This window comes from Scyliorhinus torazame, chromosome 13, assembly GCF_047496885.1.
Source record: "Scyliorhinus torazame isolate Kashiwa2021f chromosome 13, sScyTor2.1, whole genome shotgun sequence".
Taxonomy (NCBI): Eukaryota; Metazoa; Chordata; class Chondrichthyes; order Carcharhiniformes; family Scyliorhinidae; genus Scyliorhinus; species Scyliorhinus torazame.
The window spans coordinates 185,383,753-185,410,112 of NC_092719.1; the positions used below are offsets into that span (position 1 = coordinate 185,383,753).

Genomic DNA, 26,360 nt, shown 5'->3' on the forward strand with positions numbered 1-26,360 from the left:
TTGTTAAAAAAGAACCCGGCGGGGTGGTGGTTCGCATGGTGGTAGGGGTTTACAAGGCTGGTCCTTGAACAAATTTCGAACAGTGGCTATGCATTTAGCCCAACCGTTAACTATGTACAGGTTTTGTCAGAATCATTATGTACAGGTTTTGTCAGAATCATTATGTACAGGTTTTGTCAGAATCATTATGTACAGGTTTTGTCAGAGTTATTTACAAGTTTTTCTGGTGTCACGCGGATTCCACGAGTCGAGCGGGTGCTCTGGTCGTCCTTGTCAATCGCCTCAGCCCCGGTGGTGGTGCAGGTGCTGGCTCGGGCACTGTCGTCTCTGGGAGCGTTGCGCTGTTCGTTCCTGTTTCTTTACTCCTGGGCGGGCACGGGAGGAGGACCGATCCACCCGGGAAGTGGGCGGTCGTGGGGTGCGCCGGTGGCAGGGAGGGGGTGATCGGTGTCGGGAGTGTGTGTGTGTTTCCGCGGGCGCCAGGTCCCGCAGGGAGACCGTGTCCTGTCGGCCGTCGGGGTACACCACGTAGGCGTACTGAGGGGTTGCGTGGAGAAGGTGAACCCTCTCGACCAATGGGTCCGATTTGTGCGCCCGCACATGCTTTCGGAGCAAGATGGGTCCTGGGGCTGCCAGCCAGGTTGGCAGCGAAGTTCCGGAGGAGGACTTCCTAGGGAAGACAAGGAGGCGCTCGTGGGACATTTGGTTAGTGGTGGTACACAGCAGCGACAGGATGGAGTGGAGGGCATCCAGGAGGACTTCCTGCCACTGGGAAACTGGGAGATTTCTGGACCATAGGGCCAGTAGGGCGGTCTTCCAGACCGTACCGTTCTCCTTCTCTACCCGACCGTTCCCCCGGGGGTTGTAGCTGGTCATCCTGCTCGAGGCAATGCCCCTGCTGAGCAGGAACTGACGCAGCTCGTCACTCATGAAGGAGGACCCCCTGTCGCTATGGATGCATGCGGGGAACCGAACAGTGTAAAGATGGTGCCGAGGGCTTTAATGACTGTGGCCGCTGTCATGTCGGGGCAGGGGATGGCGAAGGGGAAACGGGAGTACTCGTCCACCACGTTCAGGAAGTATGCGTTGCGGTCGGTGGAGGGGAGGGGGCCTTTGAAATCCAAACTGAGGCGTTCAAAGGGACGGGAAGCCTTTATCAGGTGCGCTCTATCTGGCCTGAAAAAGTGCGGTTTGCACTTTGCGCAGATTTGGCAGTTCCTGGTGACTGTACGGACCTCCTCCACAGAGTAGGGGAGGTCGGGGGACTTCACAAAATGGTAGAATCGAGTGACCCCCGGGTGGCAGAGGTCCTCGTGGAGGGCCGAGGCGGTCTACTTGTGCGTTGGCACATGTGCCGTGGGATAGGGCATCGGACGGCTCATTCAGTTTTCTGGGACGATACAAGATCTCATAGTTATAGGTGGAGAGCTCAATCCTCCACCTCAAGATCTTGTCATTCTTGATTTTGCCCCGCTGTGCATTATCGAACATAAAGGCTACCGACCGTTGGTCAGTGAGGAGAGTGAATCTCCTGCCGGCCAGGTAATGCCTCCAATGTCGCACAGCTTCCACTATGGCTTGGGCTTCCTTTTCCACTGAGGAGTGGCAGATTTCTGAGACGTGGAGGGTTCGGGAGAAAAAGGCCACGGGTCTGCCCGCTTGGTTAAGGGTGGCCGCTAGAGCTACATTGGATGCGTCGCTCTCGACCTGGAAGGGGAGGGACTCGTCAATTGCGTGCATCGTGGCCTTTGCGATATCCGCTTTGATGCGGCTGAAGGCCTGGCGGGCCTCTGTCGACAGGGGGAAGGTAGTGGACTGGATTAACGGGCGGGCCTTGTCTGCGTACTGGGGAACCCATTGGGCGTAATACGAAAAGAAGCCCAGGCAGCGTTTCAGGGCTTTGGAGCAGGGGGGGAGGGGAAATTCCATAAGGGGGCGCATGCGTTCGGGGTCGGGGCCTATCACACCATTGCGCACTACGTATCCCAGGATGGCCAGACGGTTGGTGCTAAAAATGCATTTTTCCTCATTAAAGGTGAGGTTCAGGGCATTAGCGGTCTGGAGGAATTTGCGGAGGTTGGCGTTGTGGTCCTGCTGGTCATGCCCGCAGATGGTTATGTTGTCGAGTATGGGAACGTGGCCCGCAACCCGTGCTGGTCAACCATTCAGTCCATCTCCCGTTGGAAGACCGAGACTCCGGTCGTGACGCCAAATGGGACCCTTAAAAAATGGTAGAGCCGCCCGTCTGCCTCGAAGGCCGTGTACCTGCGGTCACTCGGGCGGATGGGGAGCTGGTGGTATGCGGACTTGAGGTCCACGGTGGAAAAGACCTTGTACTGTGCAATTCGATTGACTATGTCAGATATGCGGGGGAGAGGGTACGCATCTAGCTGCGTGTACCTATTGATGGTCTGACTATAGTCTACGACCATCCTCTGCTTCTCCCCGGTCTTCACAACTACCACCTGGGCTCTCCAGGGACTATTGCTGGCCTGGATTATGCCTTCCTTCAGCAGCCGCTGGACTTCGGACCGGATAAAAGTCCGATCCTGGGCGCTGTATTGTCTGCTCCTAGTGGCGACGGGTTTGCAATCCGGGGTGAGGTTCGCAAACAAGGAAGGCGGTTCAACCTTGAGGGTTGCGAGGCTGCAGATAGTGAGTGGGGGTATTGGGCCGCCGAATTGGAACGTTAGGCTCTGGAGGTTACACTGGAAGTCTAACCCCAATAGAGTGGGAGCGCAGAGTTGGGGGAGGACGTAAAGCCTATAATTTTTAAACTCCCTCCCTTGCACTGTTAGGTTCGCGATGCAGAACCCTTTGATCTCTACTGAATGGGACCCCGCTGCCAGGAAAATCTTTTGGGTGCTCGGACGAATGGAAAGAAAACAGCGTCTTACCCTATCCGGGTGGATAAAACTTTCCGTGCTCCCAGAGTCGATCAAGCATGGCGTCTCGTACCCATTGATCAGCACCGTTGTTGTTGCCGTCTGGAGCGTCTGGGGCTGCGATTGGTCCAGGGTCACCGAAGCCAGTCGTGGTTGTTGCGTCGCAGCGTTTTCTTCAGACCCCATGGAGCCGTCTATGCTGGGGTCCTTGGCTATCAGCCAAGATGGCGGCGTCCCTGGATCGCACGCGGTCGGGGGTGGACAAAATGGCCGCCCCCATTGATCGCACGTGGCCGGTGGGTTGCAAGATGGCGGCGCCCATCCTCCCCGCGTGGTGTCCAGGACCCAAAATGGCGGTGCCCGCAGGCCGCACATGGATCGTTGGGGGGGGGCTGAGTCTGCTGTCCCCGTTCTCATCCAGGGATTGCGGCAACCCCCCGGGACTGGCACACCGCTGCGTAATGCCCCTTTTTGCCGCAGCTTTTACAAATAGCTGAGCGGGCCGGGCAGCGCTGCCGGGGGTGTTTAGCCTGCCCGCAAAAATAGCAGCGGGGCCCACCAGGATGGTCTGGTGCTCTAGCCGCGCAGGCTTGCGGGGGATGGGGGGGTGCCGGGGAGTCGGTCGCAATGGGGGTCCATGGAGCCCAAGGGGCTGCCGCGCGGTCGGGGCCGTAGGCGCGGGCGTTTTGTGAGGCCACGTCGAGGGAGGCCGCAAGGGCCCGTGCCTCTGTGAGTCCTAACGAGTCTCTCTCTAACAGTCTTTGGCGAATTTGAGAAGAAGTCATACCTGCCACAAACGCACCTCTGATTAGTAGCTCCGTGTGCTCGATCGCGCTCACCGGCGGGCAGTTGCAGTTCCTCCCCAAAATCAAGAGCGCGCTGTAGAATTCAACGAGCGATTCTCCGGGGATTTGCTGTCTCGTCGCGAGTTGGTGGCGTGCGTAGACCTGGTTTATGGGCCGAAAGTAGGCTCCTTTCACCATGGCGAGCGCCGTCGGGAAATCCTCCACGTCTTCGATGAGTGTGTTGATCTCCGGGCTCACCCTGGAATGCAGGACCTGCATTTTCTGATCTTCCGTGGTCCGGCCGGGGGCCGTTCGAAGGTAACCTTCTAAGCATGCTAGCCAGTGTTTAAACACGGCCGTCGAGTTTGCTGCATGGGGGCTGATTCACAGACACTCCGGGGCGATCCGGAGCTCCATAGTCTTTTAAGCTTGCTTAATAAATTGTAGCGCAACAATTACTCACTCAAGTCGAGAAGAGATGAAATCAATCGAGGCTTTATTAAGCAAGACTTGTTCCCCAGCAGCTCAGTTACAGAATGCGGCTGCTGGGAGAACTCGAGCTCTTATACTCCGCCTTCAGGGCGGAGCCAGAAGGCGGCAGATCCAACCAGGACCCGGGACCTGTCAGCCAATAGCCTCTCGGCTTCACAGGTACCGTATTACCCCTAATACATACCACCACAGTGCTTGATCATCAATAAACTGCATACTCATGCTTAGTTCCATTGGAATCACTTTGTTCCTGATCTCATCATGGTTCTGATTGAGATATAGAAGGGGGATAGAAAAATAGTAAATAAGCAGGAGGAGGCCAATCACCCTTTCAAACCTGTTACCCCATCCATTATGATCTTGGCTGATCATCCAACTCAATAACCTATTATATAATGATATAGATATAGATGGGAGGAGTGATTGTCTAGGATCAGATAGGTTAAAGTAGAGCCAAGTAGGATGGTTATACTAAGAGGACAGTGGAAGTAGATAATGTGAAAAATGATGTCAAAGACTGCAGAGGGATTGGTGTGATAATACACCATGGTTCTAGATTCAGTAAATCAGCCATACATTCTCTTTGAGCAATTGATTATAAAAGCTCAAAGGAGAGACATATTCAAGTCTATAGAATGTTAACTTGCATAAATATCAAGATCATGGGAGAATTGAGGCAGCCATAATAATATCAGCATTTGCTGCAGTATGCAAAAGGCAAAAAACTGTGCACAAGATTGGAAAGTTAAATCATCGCCAATTATTCCGTTCTGAACAGCCACTGTCCAGAATCACAAAAAGGGAAACAAATCTTTGCTTGTCAAATTTCATAAGATAAATTTTAAAAGCTTCAGCATCAAGCACCCAAGTAACTCCAGCACTAGAATGATGAATTCTCTTACTCCAAAGTTGGCTTTGACTGACAGCTGAACTCAACGTTATGGATATATATTATGAATTTGTTGTCAGCTCAGGTCAGGGTAGCAGCTCCGTTTGAGAAAATGTCAAATATTATTATGTGGCTTATCCCACTCCACAAAACAGTCCTTTTGTCCAGTAGTACAGAGCAGCATTGATGGCATCCAGGTACAGTCACCCAATTTTCCATCTGAAAAAACAGAAGCACACATTTGGAAAGGCAGAAGGGGCGACAGAGAGATAAGAGGGAAATGTGTCATTTAAAAAGAATGGGCATGACCTTATACATTGTAAATACTTACAAGATGAATTCTGCATTCAATGGGGAATCACGTTTCTTGCACAGACAGTGGCAATATGGTATCTGAGTCCAGTTCAGTAACATCATTATTACTCTAATTGGACCAAAGTATATAATTGTTACCATTGTAGGATTGAATCCAAGATCTTTTGACTCTCGTGCTATCAACTGAGGCAAGTTGGCATTTTAAAGTTTGAAATGTAATGACATTATGGTTATTGTACTTCAAACTTAAAATGTCCATGTACATCTGAATTTACTTTGTTTTCTTTCAGTCATAGGATGATGCAGACTTTCGAAATATTTGTAGCTGCTGGACTGGAATGGGAAACATTCTTTCTCCGGTGATGTATGGATTCATTTTGTGTGTGGACTATCTGTCCTCTCACTCTGCTGAGAGACTGATGGTTTAACAGCTCGTCTGGCTGCTTCTTCACTTCATCTTTTGTCTCAGTAGTTTTCGTACATTGGGACAGTTGATCCATCAGCTCTTTTATCTTTTGTTCGTTAATGGCTTGCTGAAACTCTAACTCTGTAATTCTCGCCCTTAAATGAATTGCAGTCTCTTTGGATTCCTTAAACTGGAGGAAAAAAACAATTACTACAATTAAATGTGCTTTGTTTAACTTTGCTCCTGAAAATGTTTACTCCTGTGATTTGTTGCAAACTTTGCTGGCATATCCCTACAGGCTATGCCACTATTAACTTCCATACTTTATAGAATCCCTCCAGTGTAGAGGGAGGCCATTTGGCCTATCGAGTCTGCACTGACCCTCTAAAAGAGTACTCTACCTGGGCCCATTTCCCTGCCCTATCCCTATAACCCCACCTAACTTGCACATCTTTGGACTGTGGGAGGAAACTGGAGCACCCGTAGGAAACTCACACAGACACAGGGAGAACATTAAAACTCCACACAGACAGTTACCTAAGTCCGCAATTGAACCCAGGTCCTGGCACTATGAGGCAGCAGTCCTAACCACTGTGCCATCATGCCGTTCCGTATCATATCTTCCACAATCACAGAAATGCAAGTAGGTCTGGGGAAAGGTCATTGACCTGAAACACTAGGCTGAAATTTTATTCTGGTGTTGGGACCAAGCAGGAGGCCAGCAGAGATTGGAAAGTTCCTGCCCCACTAGCCTCGAGTCCCACCCTCTCAGCTGAATGAAAGTTCTGCCCACTTACCTGTTTCTCGCTCCATGGTGGACACGGGGTACTCGGCGATTACAATCGCAGACCATGCTCCGCACTGGGTTGACCTGCAGGTTTGTAAAGACAGTAACCAGCGGCCGCACTGGAGGTTGGATGTGGGACTTTTGGCTGTTTCTCGCTCCACAGATTTTTCACGACCCAATGAGTATTTCCAACATTTTAGGGTCTTACTGCAAGCAAGTATCTTTTTTTTTTAATTTAAATTTTTTTTTTTTAAATTTAGAATACCCAATTTATTTATTTTTAATTAAACGGCAATTTAGCATAGCTAATTTACCTAGCCTGCACATCTTTTGGGTTGTGGGGGCGAAACCCACGCAGACACAGGGAGAATGTGCAAATTCCACACGGACAGTGACCCAGAGCGGGGATCGAACCTGGGACCTTGGCGCCGTGAGGCAGGAGGGCTAACCCACCGTGCCACCGTGCTGCCCTAGCAAGTATCTTTATTGATATTAAAAAACAAATATTGTGGATGCTGAAAATCTGTAAAATGCTGGGAACACTCAACAGGAATCTTTACTGCTACAGTATGAATATGGAGAGAAGGCGAGCAGATTGCTGGCACACCAATTGAGGAAAAGGGGAGCAGCGAGGGAAATAGGGGGGGTGAGAGACGAAGATGGAGAGACGGAGCGGGGAGCGGAGAGAGTGAATGAAGTGTTTAAGACATTTTATAAAAAATTGTATGAAGCTCAACCCCCGGATGGGAGGGGGAGAATGATGGAGTTTTTGGATCGGCTGGAAATTCCCAAGGTGGAAGAGCAGGAAAGGATGGGATTGGGAGCACAGATCACGGTAGAAGAAGTGGTGAAAGGAATTAGGAACATGCAGACGGGAAAGGCCCCGGGACCGGACGGATTCCCAGTTGAATTTTACAGAAAATATTTGGACTTGCTCGCCCCGCTACTGACGAGGACCTTCAACGAGGCAAAGGAAAGGGGACAACTGCCCCCGACTATGTCAGAAGCAACGATATCGCTTCTTTTAAAGAAGGAAAAGGATCCGCTACAATGCGGGTCCTACAGACCAATCTCCCTCCTCAATGTAGATGCCAAGGTCTTGGCCAAGGTAATGGCAATGAGAATAGAGGAATGTGTCCCGGGGGTGGTTCATGAGGACCAAACTGGGTTTGTGAAGGGGAGACAGCTGAACACGAACATACGGAGGTTGTTAGGGGTAATGATGATGGCCCCACCAGAGGGTGAAACGGAGATAGTAGTGGCGATGGATGCCAAGAAAGCGTTTGATAGAGTGGAGTGGGATTATCTGTGGGAGGTGTTGAGGAGATTTGGGTTCGGAGAGGGGTATGTTAGATGGGTGCAGCTGTTGTATAGGGCCCCAGTGGCGAGTGTGGTCACGAATGGACGGGGATCGGCATATTTTCGGCTCCATAGAGGGACAATGCAGGGATGTCCTCTGTCCCCATTACTGTTTGCACTGGCGATTGAGCCCCTGGCGATAGCGCTGAGAGGTTCCAAGGGATGGAGGGGAATACTTAGGGGAGGAGAAGAACACCGGGTATCTTTATATGTGGATGATCTGCTACTATATGTGGCGGATCCAGCGGAGGGGATGCCAGAAATAATGCGGATACTTGGGGAGTTTGGGGATTTTTCAGGGTATAAATTGAACATGGGAAAGAGTGAGCTGTTTGTGGTGCATCCAGGGGAGCAGAGTAGAGAAATAGAAGACCTACCGTTGAGGAAGGTAACAAGAGACTTTCGTTACCTGGGGATCCAGATAGCTAAGAATTGGGGCACATTGCACAGGCTAAATTTGACGCGGTTGGTGGGACAGATGGAGGAAGATTTCAAGAGATGGGATATGGTAGCATTGTCAATGGCAGGGAGGGTGCAGGCAGTTAAGATGGTGGTCCTCCCGAGATTCCTTTTTGTGTTTCAGTGTCTCCCGGTGGTGATCACGAAGGCTTTTTTCAAAAGGATAGAAAAGAGTATTATGGGTTTTGTTTGGGCCGGGAAGACTCCGAGAGTGAGGAAGGGATTCTTACAGCTTAGTAGGGATAGGGGGGGGGCTGGCACTACCGAGCCTAAGTGAGTATTATTGGGCCGCTAATATTTCAATGGTGAGTAAGTGGATGGGAGAGGAGGAAGGAGCGGCGTGGAAGAGATTAGAGAGGGCGTCCTGTAGGGGGACCAGCCTGCAGGCTATGGTGACAGCCCCATTGCCGTTCTCACCAAGGAACTATACCACGAGTCCGGTGGTGGTAGCTACACTGAAGATTTGGGGACAGTGGAGACGACATAGGGGAAAGACCGGAGCACTGGGGGGGTCCCCGATAAGAAACAACCATAGGTTTGCCCCGGGGGGAATGGATGGGGGATATGGAATGTGGCAAAGAGCAGGTATAACGCAATTGAAAGATCTATTTGTGGATGGGAAGTTTGCGAGTCTGGGAGCGCTGACCGAGAAATATGGGTTGCCCCAAGGGAATGCATTCAGGTACATGCAATTGAGGGCTTTTGCGAGGCAGCAGGTGAGGGAATTCCCGCAGCTCCCGACACAAGAGGTGCAGGTCAGAGTCATCTCAAAGAAATGGGTGGGGGACGGTAAGGTGTCGGATATATATAGGGAAATGAGAGATGAAGGGGAGACTATGATGGACGAACTAAAAGGGAAATGGGAAGAAGAGCTAGGGGAGGAGATTGAGGAGGGGATGTGGGCAGATGCCCTAAACAGGGTAAACTCGTCGTCCTCGTGCGCCAGGCTAAGCCTGATTCAGTTTAAGGTATTACACAGGGCACATATGACTGGAACACGGCTCAGTAAATTTTTTGGGGTGGAGGATAGGTGTGCGAGGTGCTCGAGAAGCCCAGCGAATCATACCCATATGTTTTGGTCATGCCCGGCACTACAGGGGTTTTGGATGGGGGTGACAAAGGTGCTTTCGAAAGTAGTAGGAGTCCGGGTCGAATCAAGCTGGGGGTTGGCTATATTTGGGGTTGCACAAGAGCCGGGAGTGCAGGAGGCGAAAGAGGCCGATGTTTTGGCCTTTGCGTCCCTAGTAGCCCGGCGCAGAATATTGCTAATGTGGAAAGAAGCCAAGCCCCCGGGGGTGGAGACCTGGATAAATGATATGGCGGGGTTCATAAAGTTAGAGCGGATTAAGTTCGTCCTAAGGGGGTCGGCTCAAGGGTTTACTAGGCGGTGGCAACCGTTCGTCGAATATCTTGCGGAAAGATAGATAGGGGAGAACAAAGAAGGCAGCAGCAGCGGCCCAGGACTTGGGGGGGGGGGGGGGGGGGGGAGGGATGGGGGGGGGGTGGCCTGAGACAAGGCAGTTGCCAATTAGGGCTAGTTTTTATTTTTTGTTATTTAATATTTATTTATTTGTTGTTGTTTTTGTTTAAATTTAAAAAAGGTCATTATTATCTGTATTGTTACAATGTTGTGTAAAGGATGCACAATGTACTGTGTTGGTTGACCAAAAATTACAATAAAATATTATTTTTTTAAAAAAAAGGAATCTTTACTGCTCTTGCATTTCTGACTAACTCAAACTTCATACAGCATTGGAGAATCAATAATTCTCTTCATGTAATAGATGCAATATGGCATTATTGATAAAGATTTGAGACACTAACACATCAGCCCAAAATGACGAACTTAGAACATGCAGTCAGTACTATTCTTAGAATGGTCAAGGACAGCTCAGTGATTTCAATCAAAATACTTCTATGTTTATATGTGGCCGTTTGAACAGATAGATAGAAAACTAGTGAGCAATTAGAGTTAAAGATTTGGAAACCAAATTCCTGCTGTGCAGGTTAAATTTCAGTAAGAAAAGATTACAATGAATATACCCCTCAATGTAGAAATTCTTCAAATCTTGACAGCTATTGATAACTACCTTTTGGAACATTTTAAAATCCTGATTTTACTACTTAAAATGAACAAAACGATCTCCTGCGCTCTTTAATTTGAACACCCCCAAAACCCAAAAATGTGCAGGCTAGGTGGACTGGCCACTCTAAAATTGCCCCTTAATTGGAAGAAATGAATTGGGTACTCTAAATTTTTTTAAAAATACGAAGAAATTCGACGATACATTTAAGTAATTTTAAAATCTTTATTATCAGCTTCCAATGATTATAAGGAAAAGGTTATTGTATAATTCACTTCAATGTGAATGAAAAGCCTGTGAAGAAGAATCCTGCAAATTCTTGAACATAATCAGTGTTTCTGTGATTTTATTAATGATCCTGGATCATGGGTTTTTTCAGTACAGGTTTAACTGGAAACAACAAAATGCCACTGGCTCAACTTTCATCTTTATTTTTTAAAGAAACAGCTGGGTAAAATGAGCTCACAATATTTTGAAAAGTGTAAAGTAAAAATAATAATTGTTTTGGAATAAAACAATATTTTAGTACCAAAATGTCTTTAATGTAGAAATGATTTTTTTTTTCACTAAGGAAATCCAACTCCACAGAAAACCAAGTCTGAAAATAATGTAATAGTCTTTAAAATTTGACAGATGATATTACTGATACTGACTTGAATAGTTCATTTTATTCATAATTGTTCACTGACAGAATGAAAATCCAGATAGATACATTTCCATTTATTTTACCATTGATTCCCTTTTTTGTAGTATTTAATTCTCAGATTAATCTTTGTTCGATTCATGAAAGCATTATCAGTGTTTTCATAAAGGCCTGAAAGAAAAATCTACAGAAACACAAATAACCAATAGTGTTAAAGAATACATGATCTTAACAATAAAAAAAGTCATTGTGCCTCACTAAACTTATAACTCACGCAATCATTCTCTTTTCTTTCAAACTTGGTATCAATCTTTTGGGTAGAATCTTGCCAGGAAATGGCAAAGTGTCAGTCTCGGTGAGAAAAGCAGAGTGAATCGCGCCGATGGTCATGGAATCTTGAGCCTCTTAGAAAAAAAAAGTGAGTGGGGTGTAGTTAACACCATCACTCTGGCGAGACTGGGCCTCTTCGAACCGGTAATCCGTTTCAAACAGATAGAGGCTCCATCTTTAAAGAGGGCCCCGACCAGCGCTACAGCCAAATGGCACCCAGGCCACATCTCAGAGATCTCAGGGTTCTCCCCCGTCAGTGATCGCTGGCCGATTTTCACCCCGCGCCCCCTCGAAGTCTGCTCCCCCACCCTCCCCCTACCGTGGCCTTTTCCGGATTCAATTCTGGCCTTGTCTGACTGTGCGGAGTTGGCACTCTCTCCCCGTGTCAGCGTGGGTATCCCTCTGGGTGCTCCAGTTTCTTCCCACAGTCCAAAGATATGCAGGTTAGGTGGATTGTCCATGCTAAATTGTCCTTCGTGTCCAACAATGCACAGGTTAAGTGGGGAGAGATGAGTGGATGTGATATGTGGGTTTTGTGGGTCTGTGGGCATCGGTACTGTTTTGCAGGGGCTGGTCCCCATGTGCGAAGGGGGGAGGGGGGGGGCAGGAGGACCTGGGTCGTGCGGAGCTGGAGTGAGGTTGTAGGAGAGAGGAGCTGCGCCATAGGGGGCGGGGCCAGCCCAGGTGGAAACGCAGGCTTTTTCCCACGTTGAGGAAGGAGGGGTGGGGGTAGGGCCTGAGGGGCGAGGCAGTGCTGGAGGGGTGCTCACATCGGCCTGAAGGGGGGAATGGGATGGGGATTCCACACGGGGGGCCGTTGGCAAAGGCGGGAGCGGCTGGGGTCAGCAGGAGTCAGCTGTCTTACAGGAGTGCAAGGGGGGAAGCAAGGGGGCTAGACGGTGGTCTAGCTGGGGGGGGGGGGGGGGGGGGGGGGGGGGAAGAGAGGGGGGACTGGGTTGCTGCTGTACTGACCGAAGGGGAGCTGGAGGTAAAAGGGAGAGTCGGGGCAGGGGTTCACCGCCTGGGGGACCTGAGTGTGCGGGAGGCGTGGGCACGTGGCTGGCCTAAGAAAGGGGATAGATAATCGGCAGGAGGGGGGGGGGTGAGTAGCCCCCTGATCCGGCTGATAACATGGAGGGGCCTAAATGGGCCGGTGAAGAGGGCCCGGGTGTTCACGCACTTAAAGGGACTGAGGCAGAAGTTGTTATGCTTCAGGAGACGCACTTGAAGGTGGCAGATCAGATCAGGCTGAGAAAGGGATGGGTAGGGCAGGTCTTTCATTCTGGGCTGGATGCGAAGAACAGAGGGGTTGCAATACTGGTGGGAAGCGGGTGTCGTTCGAGGCGTTGAATATTGTGGCGGATAATGGGGGTCGATACGTGATGGTGAGTGGTAGGTTGCAGGGGACCCGGGTGGTACTGGTGAATGTGTGTGCCCCGAATTGGGATGATGCACGGTTTATGAAGTGCATGTTGAGTCGGATCCCGGATCTGGAAGTGGGGAGCTTGATAATGGGGGGGGGGGACTTTAATACGGTACTGGACCCAGCATTGGACCGATCCAGGTCAAGGATGGGTAAGAGGCCAGTTGCGGCCAAGGTGCTAAGGGTTTTATGGACCAGATGGGGGCAGTGGATCCGTGGAGGTTTGCCAGGCTGGGGGCCAGAGAGTTTTATTTTTTCTCCCATGTACATAAGGCCTATTCACGGATAGACTTCTTTGTGATGAGCAGGGCACTGATCCCAAGAGTGGAGGGAACGGAATATTCAGCTATAGCGATTTCGGGCCAAGCCCCGCACTGGGTGGAGTTGGGGTTGGGGGAGGAGAGGGACCAGCGCCCGCTGTGGCACCTGGATGTGGGACTGTTAGCGGATGAGGAGGTTTGTGGGCGGGTCCAGGGGGTGCATTCAGAGATACATAGAGGCCAATGATAATGGTGAGGTGCAGGTGGGTGTGGTTTGGGAGGCTCTGAAGGCGGTGGTTAGGGGAGAGCTAATTTCAATTAGGGTTCACAGGGAGAAGAGAGAGAGGATGGAGAGGGAGAGGTTGGTGGGGGAGATAGTAAGGGTGGACAGGTGCTATGCAGAGGCCCCCGAAGAGGGGCTGCTGAGGGAGCGACGGAACCTCCAAACAGAAATTGATTTATTGGCCACATGGAAGGCAGAGGCTCAGTGGAGGAAAATGCAGGGGGCAATGTATGAGTGTGGGGAGAAGGCGAGTCGGATGCTGGCGCATCAGCTACGTAAGAGGGAGGCGGCGAGGGAGATTGGAGGAATCAGGGATGGGGGGGAATACGTTGCGGAGTGCAATTAAAATAAATGAGGTATTTAGGGATTTCTATGGGGACCTGTACAAGTCAGAGCCCCCGGACGGGGGAGAGGGGATGTGGCGGTTCTTAGATCAACTGAGATTCCCGAGGGTGGAGGAAGAGCAGGTGGCTGGCCTGGGGGCCCCGATGGGGCTGGAGGAGCTGGTTAAGGGATTGGGGAGCATGCAGGCGGGCAAGTCCCCGGGACCGGATGGGTTCCCGGTTGAATTTTACAGGAAGTATGTGGATCTGTTGGGCCCGATGCTGGTAAGAACCTTCAATGAGGCGAGGGAGGAAGGGACTCTGCCCCCGATAATGTCTCGGGCGCTGATCTCGCTGATTCTCAAGCGGGATAAGGACCCACTGCAGTGCGGTTCGTATAGGCCGATCTCGCTCCTTAACGTGGATGCCAAGTTGCTGGCGAAGGTCCTCGCTACGAGGATTGTGTCCCAAGAGTGATACATGAGGACCAGACGGGGTTCGTGAAGGGCAGGCAGTTAAATGCGAATGTGCGGAGTCTCCTGAACGTGATTATGATGCCCTCGGTGGGAGGGGAAGCGGATGTGGTGACGGCTATGGACGCGGAGAAGGCCTTTGATGGGTGGAGTGGGAGTACCTATGGGAAGTGCTTAGCAGGTTTGGGTTCGGGGAAGGGTTCATAGGGTGGGTCAGGTTGCTATACAGGGCCCCGGTGGCGAGCGTGTCTACGAACCGGCGGAGATTGGAATATTTCAGATTGTACCGGGGGACGAGACAGGGGTGTCTTCTGTCCACTTTGCTGTTCGCGCTGGCAATTGGGTCGCTGGCCATGGCATTAAGGGAGTCTAGGAACTGGAGGGGGTTGGTCCGTGGAGGGGAGGAACACCGAGTGTCATTGTATGCTGATGACCTGTTGTTATATATTGCAGATCCAATGGAGGGGATGGCGGAGGTCATGCGGATCCTTAGGGTGTTTGGGGACTTCTCGGGCTACAAGCTCAACGTGGGGAAGAGTGAGCTCTTTGTAGTGCATGCGGGGGCCAGGAAAGGGGGCTGTGGAGCTGCCGTTGAAGAGGGCGGGGAGGAGCTTTCGATACCTGGGTATCCAGGTGGCTAGGAGCTGGGGGCCCTGCTTAATTTGACACGGTTGGTGGACCAGATGGAGGAAGACTTTAGGAGATGGGATGTGTTGCCACTTTCCCTGGCGGGTAGGGTGCAGTCGGTCAAGATGACGGTCCTCCCGAGGTTCTTGTTCGTGTTCCAGTGCCTGCCCCTCCTAATGCCCAAGGCTTTTTTCAAGCGGGTAAACAGGAGTATTATGGGGTTTGTATGGGCGAGCAAGACCCCAAGGGTGAAGAGGGTGTTTCTGGAGCGCAGTCGGGACAGGGCGGGCTGGCGCTGCCAAATCTGTGTGGTTATTATTGGGCAGCTAATGTGGCGATGATCCGTAAATGGGTAATGGAGGGAGAGGGGGCGGCGTGGAAGAGGCTAGAGGCGGCGTCTTGTGTGGGTACTAGCTTGGGGGCGCTGGTGACGGCACCGTTGCCGCTACCGCCGACGCGGTACACCACGAGTCTGGTGGTGGCAGCGACATTGAAGATCTGGGGGCAGTGGAAGCGACATAGGGGTGAGGTGGGGGCCTCAATTTGGTCCCCGATACGGGATAATCATAGGTTTGTGTTGGGCAGGATGGATGGAGGGGTTCCTAAGTTGGCATCGGGCAGGAATTAAAGGGCGCATATGACAGGAGTGAGGATGAGTAGGTTTTTTGGGGTGGAGGGCAGATGCGTGAGATGTTCAGGGAGCCCAGCGAATCACGCCCATATGTTCTGGACGTGCCCGGCGCTGGAGGGGTTCTGGAGGGGCTTTGCGAGGGCTGTGTCCAAAGTTGTGAACACCTGGGTCAAGCCGAGCTGGGGGATAGCACTATTTGGGGTATCAGACGAGCCGGGAGTGCAGGAGCCGAAAGAGGCTGGAGTTCTGGCCTTTGCGTCCCTGGTAGCCCGGCGGAGGATCCTGCTAATGTGGAGAGATGCAAAGCCCCCGAGCGTGGAAGCCTGGATCAATGACATGGTGTGGTTAGGTTGGGTTACGGGAAAATTGAGATGGTTGACAGCTTCAAATTCCGAGGTGTGCACATTACCAAAACTCTGTCCTGGTCCACTCACGCCGACGCTACCATCAAGAAAGCACAACAGCGCCTTTACTTCCTCAGGAAACAAAGGAAATTCGGCATGCCCACACTGACTCTTACTAACTTTTACAGATGCATAATCGAAAACATCCTTTTAGTAGGTTCTTTTCCTACTATGCTCAGTGGGTCCCAAACTATGCGGACAAGGCCCGCCCATTCATTCAGTCCACCCAATTCCCCCTTGCGGCCGAGGCACAACATGCTTTCGCCCGCATCAGAGCAGACATCGCAAAGGCCGGGATGCGCGCAGTGGACGAGTCACTGCCTTTCCAAGTAGAAAGCAACGCTTCAGACGTCGCCCTTGCCGCCACTCTAAACCAGGCAGGCAGACCCGTGGCATTCTTTTCCCACACCCTTCATGCCTCTGAAATTCGACACTCATCCGTCGAGAAGGAGGCTCAAGCTATCGTTGAAGCTGTGCGGCATTGGAGGCATTACCTGGCCGGTAAGAGTTTCACTCTCCTTACGGACCAACAGTCGGCATCCTTCATGTTCAATAACACACAGCGGGGCAAGATCAAACATGATAAAATCTTGCAGTGGAGAATCGAGCTCTCCACCTATAATTACAAGATCTTGTATCGCCCCGGTAAACTCGACGAGCCCTCAGACGCCTTCTCCCGAGGTACATGTGCCAGCGCACAAGTGGACCAACTCCGCTTTGTCACCCGGGGGTCACTCGATTGTACCATCTGATCAAAGCTCGCAATCTGCCCTACTCCATCGAGGAAGTAAGGACAGTCACCAGGGACTGCCAGGTTTGTGCGTAGTGCAAGCAGCACTTCTATCGGCCAGACCGTGCGCGCCTGGTGGAGGCTTCCCACCCCTTTGAACGCCTCAGTGTGGATTTCAAAGGGCCCCTCCCCTCCACCGACCGTAACACATATATTCTCAGTGTGGTCGATGAGTACTCCAGATTCCCCTTCGCCATTGTAGTCACCTGGGTTGGCCACTTCCCGACTTAAAATGGAGAACCGCAAAGGCTGAAGGGAAATTCAGCCAACACAGGCAAAGACTAGTAAATACAGAAATCATGTGTATTGAAACCTGTAAGGAACCAGACAGCACTGAAACCAGCATCCATCTGCATAGTAATGAGTGATTCCAGGGCACAATCGCAACAGTTAAAGTGAATAAAGCCAAGCCAGACTCCTCGGCGCCAGCAGGAGCCAAGACAAAGGAAGGCCAACGAACATTTAAAGACCGCCCAATGATCAAGGAACAACTCCAGTATTGAGGAAATCGATCCCAGTGATCGTAAAGCAGTCCAATCATTTGGAAGCAGGTACAGGGTCCGCCCCGAAAGGCGGGAAGCCCCTGGGGACTATAAAGTAAAGCCCCCAAGTTCAAATCATCCTTCTTTGGCAGGGTCACTCAGCAACTTGAACCAACCCTTGACAGTGACCTGTCTTGTTGCCTCCAAGCAAGTAAGTCTCAAGTCAACGCTCGCTACGAGATAGGCGCTCCTAGCTACCAGTCCATACCAGCTTTTGAATCCCGCAGACTCAGGACCTGAACGAAAGGCCATTTGTTCCCCTGACCTGGTGGGCCAGTCCGAAGTTAAGTATAGGCCTGTTAGTGATAGAAATAGCCTGGAAAGTAGAGTTTATGCATGAGTAGTGATTTACTGTGTATAATAAATGTGTTTTGATTTGAATCTTACTAATTGGTGTGTTGAGTTATTGATCATTACTTGAACTTGAACCTCGTGGCGGTATCATAAAGATACCTGGCGACTCTAGAGCGAAGGTTATAAAACAGAGCCAATTGAACCAACCAAAAGTTAGCAACATATTACTGGCGACTCTGGTGGGACCCGATCTAGAAGTGGCTTAACCACTCCAGGAGAATCCAAAATTTGAATTAGAGATCCAATTGGGAACAGAAAAACCACAAGTGTTCAAGCAGTTCTGATCAATCCTCATAATTCGGAAGTGTGTTACTGCATGCGTAAATAACAGGGCTATAAGGTAAACTGATAGATTTTTTTTTGTTGCGACAAAACTGTCGGGAGTTTGTATTCCGGGAAATTGCGAAAGCCGTACCCGTAATTACAGCACCACCTTAATACCCCTTGTTCCAAATTTTAAGAGAAGTATTCAGAGAGGAAAGATGACAATGTAGGCACTGCAACGCCTCATGAACCCCGAAGAATTTGTGGTCGCAGCGACCAGCAGCAGAATAGGACAGTGTCCCGTTTGGGAAGAGGAAATCAGAAAGTACTTCAAAGGGAAAGGATGGCTCACAAATGTGAGGTAATCCATTTTGGTAGGAATAACAGCAAAAGGGATTATTATTTAAATGATAAAATATTAAAACATGCTGCTGTGCAGAGAGACCTGGGTGTGCTAGTGCATGAGTCGCAAAAAGTTGGTTTACAGGTGCAACAGGTGATTAAGAAGGCAAATGGAATTTTGTCCTTCATTGCTAGAGAGATGAAGTTTAAGACTAGGGAGGTTATGCTGCAATTGTGTAAGGTGTTAGTGAGGCCACACCTGGAGTATTGTGTTCAGTTTTGGTCTCCTTACTTGAGAAAGGACGTACTGGCACTGGAGGGTGTGCAGAGGAGATTCACCAGGTTAATCCCAGAGCTGAAGGGGTTGGATTACGATGAGAGGTTGAGTAGGCTGGGACTGTACTTGTTGGAATTTAGAAGGATGAGGGGGGATCTTATAGAAACATATAAAATTATGAAGGGAATAGATAGGATAGATGCGGGCAGGTTGTTTCCACTGGCGGGTGAAAGCAGAACTAGGGGGCATAGACTCAAAATAAGGGGAAGTTGATTTAGGACTAAGTTTAGGAGGAACTTCTTCACCCAAAGGGTTGTGAATCTATGGAATTCCTTGCCCAGTGAAGCAGTAGAGGCTCCTTCATTAAATGTTTTTAAGATAAAGATAGATAGTTTTTTGAAGAATAAAGGGATTAAGGGTTATGGTGTTCGGGCCGGAAAGTGGATCTGAGTCCACAAAAAATCAGCCATGATCTCATTGAATGGTGGAGTAGGCTCGAGGGGCCAGGTGGCCTACTCCTGCTTCTAGTTCTTATGTTCTTTGGAGCGAATTCTGTGAAAATGAGGAAACAGGTCCCGGGAGTATAGGACATGCTTAGTGGGAGAACCTGAGCGAAATCGATAAGAAAAGCTTGGGAAAGGCTCGCAAGCCGATGGCAATCGTGTCCTGTTTGGCACAATTGCGAGGCACAGAGGAGGTCGTTCGGACGCTTCGTAGAGAGATAGAGGAGGCACATCGAATGAGTACGGTTGATGTGAGCGAGATAAAGAGAATCTAGAATTAAGAAGGAAGTTAGCAGCAAAGGACGGAGAGGTGGATGATGCCAAGTGGGCACACCAGTCTTGTCTGGCGCACTTAAGCAGCTTCCAATCCCAGTACGAAAAGGCCTATCAGGACACGCAACGTGCAGTCCTGGTACGAGTGGAAACAGAGAAGCAGGTAGAGGCATTGCAGAGGCAGTGTAGTCACCTGAAGGCAGCGTTAAGAGCACTCCATACGACCACCACGGAGCACAGACAAACCTCACTAGATCACGCAAAGTGCCGGAAGCAGATTGCAGAACTGCAATCTTTGCTTTCAGTTCAGAAAGGATTCCAGAACACCTTTGGATCCCAGTTAGATGAGGAAGACGGCCCTGATTGGGAAGAATTGAGTGAGACAGTGCAGAGATACGTTCTGGGAACATGTGCGCAGGGAAAGCCCCAGAAGAGAAAAGCGCCCCAACCCCCCCACAGAGCAGATAGTTCAGGCTCCAATGAACCCAGTCACCACCCACCGCACAGCCACATCGGACGACACAGAATTTCTGTACACCACCCCCTTAACAGTGACCCAATTACGGGACGCGTGCGATAAAATCAAACCGTTCCTCCCCACCTCAGTGTTAAGTAATGGGTTAAGGGACATTGCAATTAGTTGTCTCATTTATGTTAAGTATCCATTACTTGACACTGATATGTAGAGGGGCTTCAAGTGGCCTCTGTCAGGTGGTGTGTTGTTAAGAGTTTTGTGCAGAGGCTGTGGAAGTGAAATAAATGGTGTTTGGTGAAAAGGGACAAGAACTTTAGACTCTTCATTTCACAGCAACTAAAACGTCTAACAATGGTAGCAGAGGATGGTTCCTGTGCAAATGTGAAGGTTTGAAAGATATAACGTTTCCTGATCAAACCAAGGAGTGAGTGAGAAGGAAAAAAAAAGATACATGGCTGAACCCAGGATAAAGATGGCTGGATATGACTATCCTCCCTTATTTTCTGAAAGGGAATCGTACGACCAATGGAGAACTGCAGTAGTTATGTGGACTAAAGTAACTGCTTTGGGAAAGAGAAAACAAGGTATGGCATTGGCTCTTTCTCTACCATATGGCAGTAAAATCCAAAACAAGTGCTTTCTGAGCTGGAATTGGAAGAGTTAGACTCAGAAGAAGGTCTGGGGACTTTATTACATTATATGGAAAAGATTTATGAGAAAGATGACTTGTTAAGTGCGTATGAAGCATGGTCGGATTTTGATAAGTTCCTGAAAATGGAGGATATCTCCATGGAAGCCTATATAATGGAATTTGGCAGACTATATAAAAGGCTGCAGAAACACAATTTGGAATTTCCACAGTCTGTGTTGGCCTTTAAATTCCTTGACTCTGCTAGAGTGAGCAACATGGATAAGCTCCTGGTTTTGACAGGAGTTCAGTTTACTGATAAGGATACCTTATTCGAACAGATGACAAAAGCTTTACAAAAGTTTCTGGGGAAACATTCGATTCCGATGGCTCTGATGACCCAAATAGGTCAGCCTGCAATAAGGCAGAATATGGAAGATACACTAGTAACAGGATGGCGAAATCGTATGGCTACGAACAGGGCTCAAGACTACAGACGGAGACCGAGACAAGGAAATGATGAAGACAGAAACCCAGTTAGAACCTACAAGAGGAAGATGAACCCCAGAAATGCACGGGGCATGATAAATCGATGTTTTCGATGTGACTCTCAATACCATTATGCTTTCAACTGTCCAACTCGTTATGATAGAGTGTTTGAAGCCACACATGACACGGAAGAGTCAGAAGAGGAAAAAGATAGTGACCAGAAAGAAGGCATTGTCCTATTGACAAGCAGTTTTACGCCGGTAATGAGGGTGTTGGTTGCAGAATCCTTCAATTGTGCTGTATTGGACAGTGGCTGCACATCTACTGTGTGTGGAATTGACTGGTTAAAATGTTACCTGGACTCTTTGAATGCTGAAAATCATAACAAGGTTAAGGAATTTGAAAGTTCCACAAGTTTCACGTTTGGGGATGATAATACTCTGAAGTCGCTGCAAAGAGTGGTGATCCCTTGCAATATTGCCGGAGTGAATCATTTCATTAGCACGGATGTTGTATCAAGTGAGATACCTTTGCTTCTGAGCAGACCATCGATGAAGAAAGTACACATGAAACTGGATATGGAACAGGATAAGGCAACAGTTTTTGGAAAGACTGTGGACTTACAATTTACACAGTCGGGACATTTCTTTCCATTACTGACAAATAATTTTTCAAGTAGAGTGGTTAAGGATGTGTTAATGGCAGTTGAAAATGGGACTTTAGCTGATTAAAAGGCTTGTGGTATTAAAACTGCATAGGCAATTTGCACATCCGTCTCCTTGGAGGCTGAAAAATGTATTAAAGGATGCAGGGGTAAGGGATGACGACTATACTCAACTGATCAAACAGGTTAGTGACCGCTGTGAAGTTTGTAGGAAGTACAGAAGGACACCAGCACGACCGAGAGTAACCCTAACTCTGGCCAGGGATTTTAACAACATTGTGGCCATGAACCTTAAGATCTGGGATAAAGCAAATAATATATTTATTTTGCATTTTGTAGATTTAGCAACCAGATTTAGTCAATCAACGATTGTACGAAGGAAAGAAAAGAGAGTAATTCTGGATCAAATCGTGGAAAAATGGATAGGGACAGGAATGGGTCCACCGGCAAAATTCCTTACGGACAATGGGGGAGAATTTGCTAATGATGAGTTTAGGGATATGTGTGAAAACATGAATATCAGAGTTATGAATACGGATGCAGAAAGCCCATTTAGTAATGGTGTCTGTGAAAGAAATCATGCTGTCATCGATGACATGCTTCGGAAAATTTTGGCAGATCGACCAAATTGCAGACTAAATTCAGCTTTAGCATGGGCAGTACATGCAAAGAATTCATTGCAGATGGTTGGGGGCTATAGTCCTTATCAATTAGTGTTTGGTAGAAATCCTAAAATTCCGTCCATTTTGGATGACCAGCCTCCAGCTTGGGAGGGGATTACAATTAGCTCTGGTTTTGCTGAACATTTAAATGCTTTACGTAGCAGTGGAAAAGCTTTTTTGGAAGCAGAAGTCTCTGAAAGAATTCGCAGAGCTTAAGACATAACGTACGGCCATCAGATGCCATTTTTCAGCAAGGAGGCATGGTATACTATAAGAGAGACAATTCTAATGAATGGAAAGGCCCAGGGAAGATCATAGGCACAGATGGCAAAACAATTATTTTGCAACATGGTAATCAAACTGTTAGGGTCCATTCATCAAGGATAATGGGTACAGATTACAAATTTTCAAATTTAGACAGAGCAGACAGACATGACGAGGAACCAGAGTCATCTGGTACGCATGTGTTACAGAACTATGAGGACCAATTAACTGATATAGACAGGGTTTCTGTGGAGGAACACAACACTTCTGGTGAATTAAAACAGGCCATTTTTCCGAAAGGGCAACTGCCAAAAGTTGGTACAAAAGTGACATACTTGCCTGAAGGGTCTAGTCAATGGAAGGATGCAACTGTTATTAGTAGAGCAGGGACGGCCACTGGAAAGTATAAAAATTGATTGAACGTACAGCATTCAGGGGAAGGAGTCAAGACAATGGATCGGGAAAACAAAGTTCAAAAATGGAGGGCACAGAAACGCAGTGCCAGTTCAGATAGTACATCGGATAGTGAACAGGTCCGCAGGAAAAGGTCAAGAACTATTGAAAGGACATCCCACAGCAGAAAGGAAAGATCAAGCAGTAGCAGTACAGAGCGAGATACCAGGCAGGAGAGGGGACGTAGTTTGCCAAGATCTCGGAACATGAGTAAGACTATGAATACTAATAGTAGAAGCCCACCTGCACGTGAGATTTTGGTGGCTTCAAATAAATTAGATGAAAAAGTTATTAAAGAAGCTAAACAGCAAGAATTGCATAGTTGGTGTGAATTTGGGGTATACACGGAAGTACCGGATAGGGGACAAAGAGCTCTCTCCCACAGATGGATTTGCATGGAAAAGGTTCTTCCGGATGGAACTTATAAGGCAAAGGCCAGGCTCGTGGCAAGGGGAGTTGAAGAAAACTTAGAAGATCAGGATTTAAGGGTAGATTCACCTACAGCAGGAAAGGTTATTTTAAAGATCTTCTTGGCTCTATTAGCCACAAAGGCATGGGAATGCAAATCTATAGATATAAAAGCTGCCTTTTTGCAGGGGCATCAGCTCCAGAGAGACATTTTTCTCCGTCCTCCTAAAGAAGCAGCTAACACAAAAAGGGTACTCTGGAAGTTGAACAAATGTGTATATGGATTAAATGATTCATCTAGAGTCTGGTATTTTTCGGTAAGGTCAGTTTTGTTAAAGTTAGGCTGTTGCCAGTTGAAAGCAGATCCTGCAATGTTTTACTGGCACTATAAAGGAAATCTTTCTGTCATTTTTATGATGCATGTCGATGATTTTTTGCGGGGTGGGACTAGTGATTTTGAAGCTATTGGAATCTCTGGTTTGAGGAAAGAATTCAGGGTTGGAAGTCAGGCTTCCGGTGCATTTAAATATATTGGACTGGAAATTGGACAGACTAAGTTAGGGGCAACATTACGTCAGCATTCTTATTTGGAAAGCATCACCCCAATAGCAATTAGTCGTGGCCGAGTTTCACAAAAAGACGCAATGGTTTCAAAGATAGAAAAAGAGCAACTGCGAAGTTTAATTGGGCAACTAAGCTGGTTAGGTAGACCGGACGTGAGTTTTGATGTCGTAGAGTTGAGTACAAAAATGAATGATCCCAAAGTGGAAGACATAATAAGAGCAAATAAAGCGTTGGCCAAACTAAAAATGCAGGAGTGTGTTTTGAAGTTCCTGGTTTTAGGTGACCTTAAGCACTTGAAACTCATAGTTTATAGTGATGCGTCCTATGCAAATTTATGTGATGGGGTTTCAAGCGCAGGAGGTTTTATAATTTTCCTTTTGGGAAACAATGGTAAATGTTGCCCACTTGTGTGGGAAACAAAGAAAATAAGGAGAATGGTAAAAAGCACTTTGGCTGCTGAGACGTTAAGCCTTGTAGAGGCGGTGGATATGGCTTTTTATATAAGTATGATATTGACAGAAATTTTGGGATTAGGGGATTTGGGTAATATACCTATTGACTGTCACATTGACAATAAATCCCTGTGGGAAAATGTGCACTCTACAAAAAGTGTCAATGAAAAGAGGTTACGGATAGACATCGCAAGTTTGAAGCAGATGTTGGACAGAGGGGAAATAACAAAAATGGGTCGACAGGAGCTATCAACTGTCAGACTGTTTTACGAAAAGAGGGGCGAGTTCACAGAAACTTTTGGATATTGTTAATGAAGGGCGCTTGTTTCTGTGACTGTTTTTTTTTCTTTGTTGTCCAAACAAAACAAAAAAAAGGGGGGGGCATCATGTGTGTGTTTTTGAGTTTCTTGAAATTTTGTTTTCACCTAATTATTTTTTTTCTCCAAGGAAGGGGAAACTGTTAAGTAATGGGTTAAGAGACATTGCAATTAGTTGTCTCATTTATGTTAAGTATCCATTAATTGACACTGACATGTAAAGGGGCTTCAAGTGGCCTCTGTCAGGTGGTGTGTTGTTAAGAGTTTTGTGCGGAGGCTGTGGAAGTGAAATAAATGGTGTTTGGTGAAAAGGAACAAGAACTTTAGACTCTTCATTTCACAGCAACTAAAACGTCTAACACTCAGACCCCCACCACTTCTTTGCCAGAGTAAAACAGCAGGCTACCATGTACGGCCTGGATGAGCGAGAGCAAGTAAAGCTCACAGTTTTGAGTTTAGACCCTTCGGTCGTAGCAGCCCTTCCCGACCCACAGAATGTATGAGGAGGCACCCTTGCAGAAATGCAGACCGCGATCCTAGACGCGATCGGGTATAACAGGGTGACCCCGTAGAAGGCCTCAATAAGTGCAGGCAAAAGAAAACCAAGCACCCCACAGCGTTTGCTGGACGCTTGTGGATCCATTTCGCAGCAGTTTTCGGAGACTGAGACCGCGCCCATTTGTCCCCAGACAACATGACCAAGTGGACCCACGCCCTTATCTCCCATGCCACAGAAACAGGACAAAAAGCCTGTACAAATTATGAACCCTCAGAGGAAGCTCATAATGAGAAATGGGTTGTAAAAAGATTGCCCCGCGCCTGGGAGCAATCTGTTCAAAACAAACCCATGAACAAAAATCCCGAAGAACAGCAGGCAGAAGCAGACATACACACAGTTAAGGCACACCAGAACCCCGCATGGGTAAATAAAGGCAGGAACAGCCCCCCACAAAAGCCACAGGAGTGTTACAACTGTGGACAGTTAGGACACTTTGCACGAGAATGCAATGCCCCACGAAAGCCACAGAGAGCCCAGCAGTCAGGCACTCTGAATAAGAATAGGACAGAGCCCATACGTAGTGTGAGCACCCGTTCAGACTAGACGGACCTGAACGGAACAGACTGACGGTGTTCGGGCTCCCCTAGTTGGGTCTGCGACACCCTTTGGGATAGGTCCGGCCGACCAGTAGTTGCAGCAAAGATACGGGGACAGCCCATCGAATTTCTCTGGGACATAGGAGGGTCCCGCACCACAATCAATTCCTCCACCATATTCCAGAAAGACACGTGGCCCACTACAGCCACCATCACCCTCAGCGGCTTTACAGGCCACTCACAGCAGGGATACGTCACAGCCCCTGTACCCATTCAGATTGGCAATATAATGACAAAGCACCCCATAGTTTTAGTCGATCTACCCCACACAGCAGAACACATTTTGGGCATCGATTTTATGAATTCCCACAACCTGTCCTTTGATCCAGTCAACCAGTGTGTTTGGAGAATGGCAAAATCCGCAAGAGCCCCCGCAACGCTCACCAACGCTTGTTGGTGAATACGCCAACAAGATTAGCGCAGTAGGCGAATTTTGGTTTGACCCGACCACAATTAGCACACACAAGCAGGTTAGGGCAGTTCTGCAGAAGCACAGGAATCACAGGACCTGACCCTAGACCCCAAAAGCAATACGGACTGGTTGGCTACTGCCGAAACCACATTTACGGTTGCGCCAGCAAGGCAGCACCCCTCTTGGAACTCCTAAAGAAAGGAGCCCCTTGGGA

At 48.6% G+C, this 26,360-nt stretch overlaps 1 protein-coding gene across 2 annotated transcripts in view; it reads right to left on the reverse strand.

Annotated features, from left to right (window-relative positions):
* Positions 1-3,624: 3,624 nt before the first annotated feature.
* Positions 3,625-26,360, reverse strand: part of LOC140388420 (uncharacterized) — a 43,324-nt gene continuing 20,588 nt past the window's right edge. Inside the window, exons 2-3 of one of the 2 annotated variants that reach the window (XR_011934182.1) lie at positions 5,383-5,962; positions 3,625-5,270 (exon numbers count right to left, since the gene is read on the reverse strand). Coding sequence is in view for 1 of the 2 variants with exons in the window: in XM_072472560.1 (XP_072328661.1) it covers positions 5,657-5,962 (306 nt within the window). In the remaining variant the exon portion in view is untranslated. Of the gene's footprint in view, positions 5,963-26,360 lie in introns of both variants that reach the window. The other variant, XM_072472560.1, reaches the window with a different exon arrangement.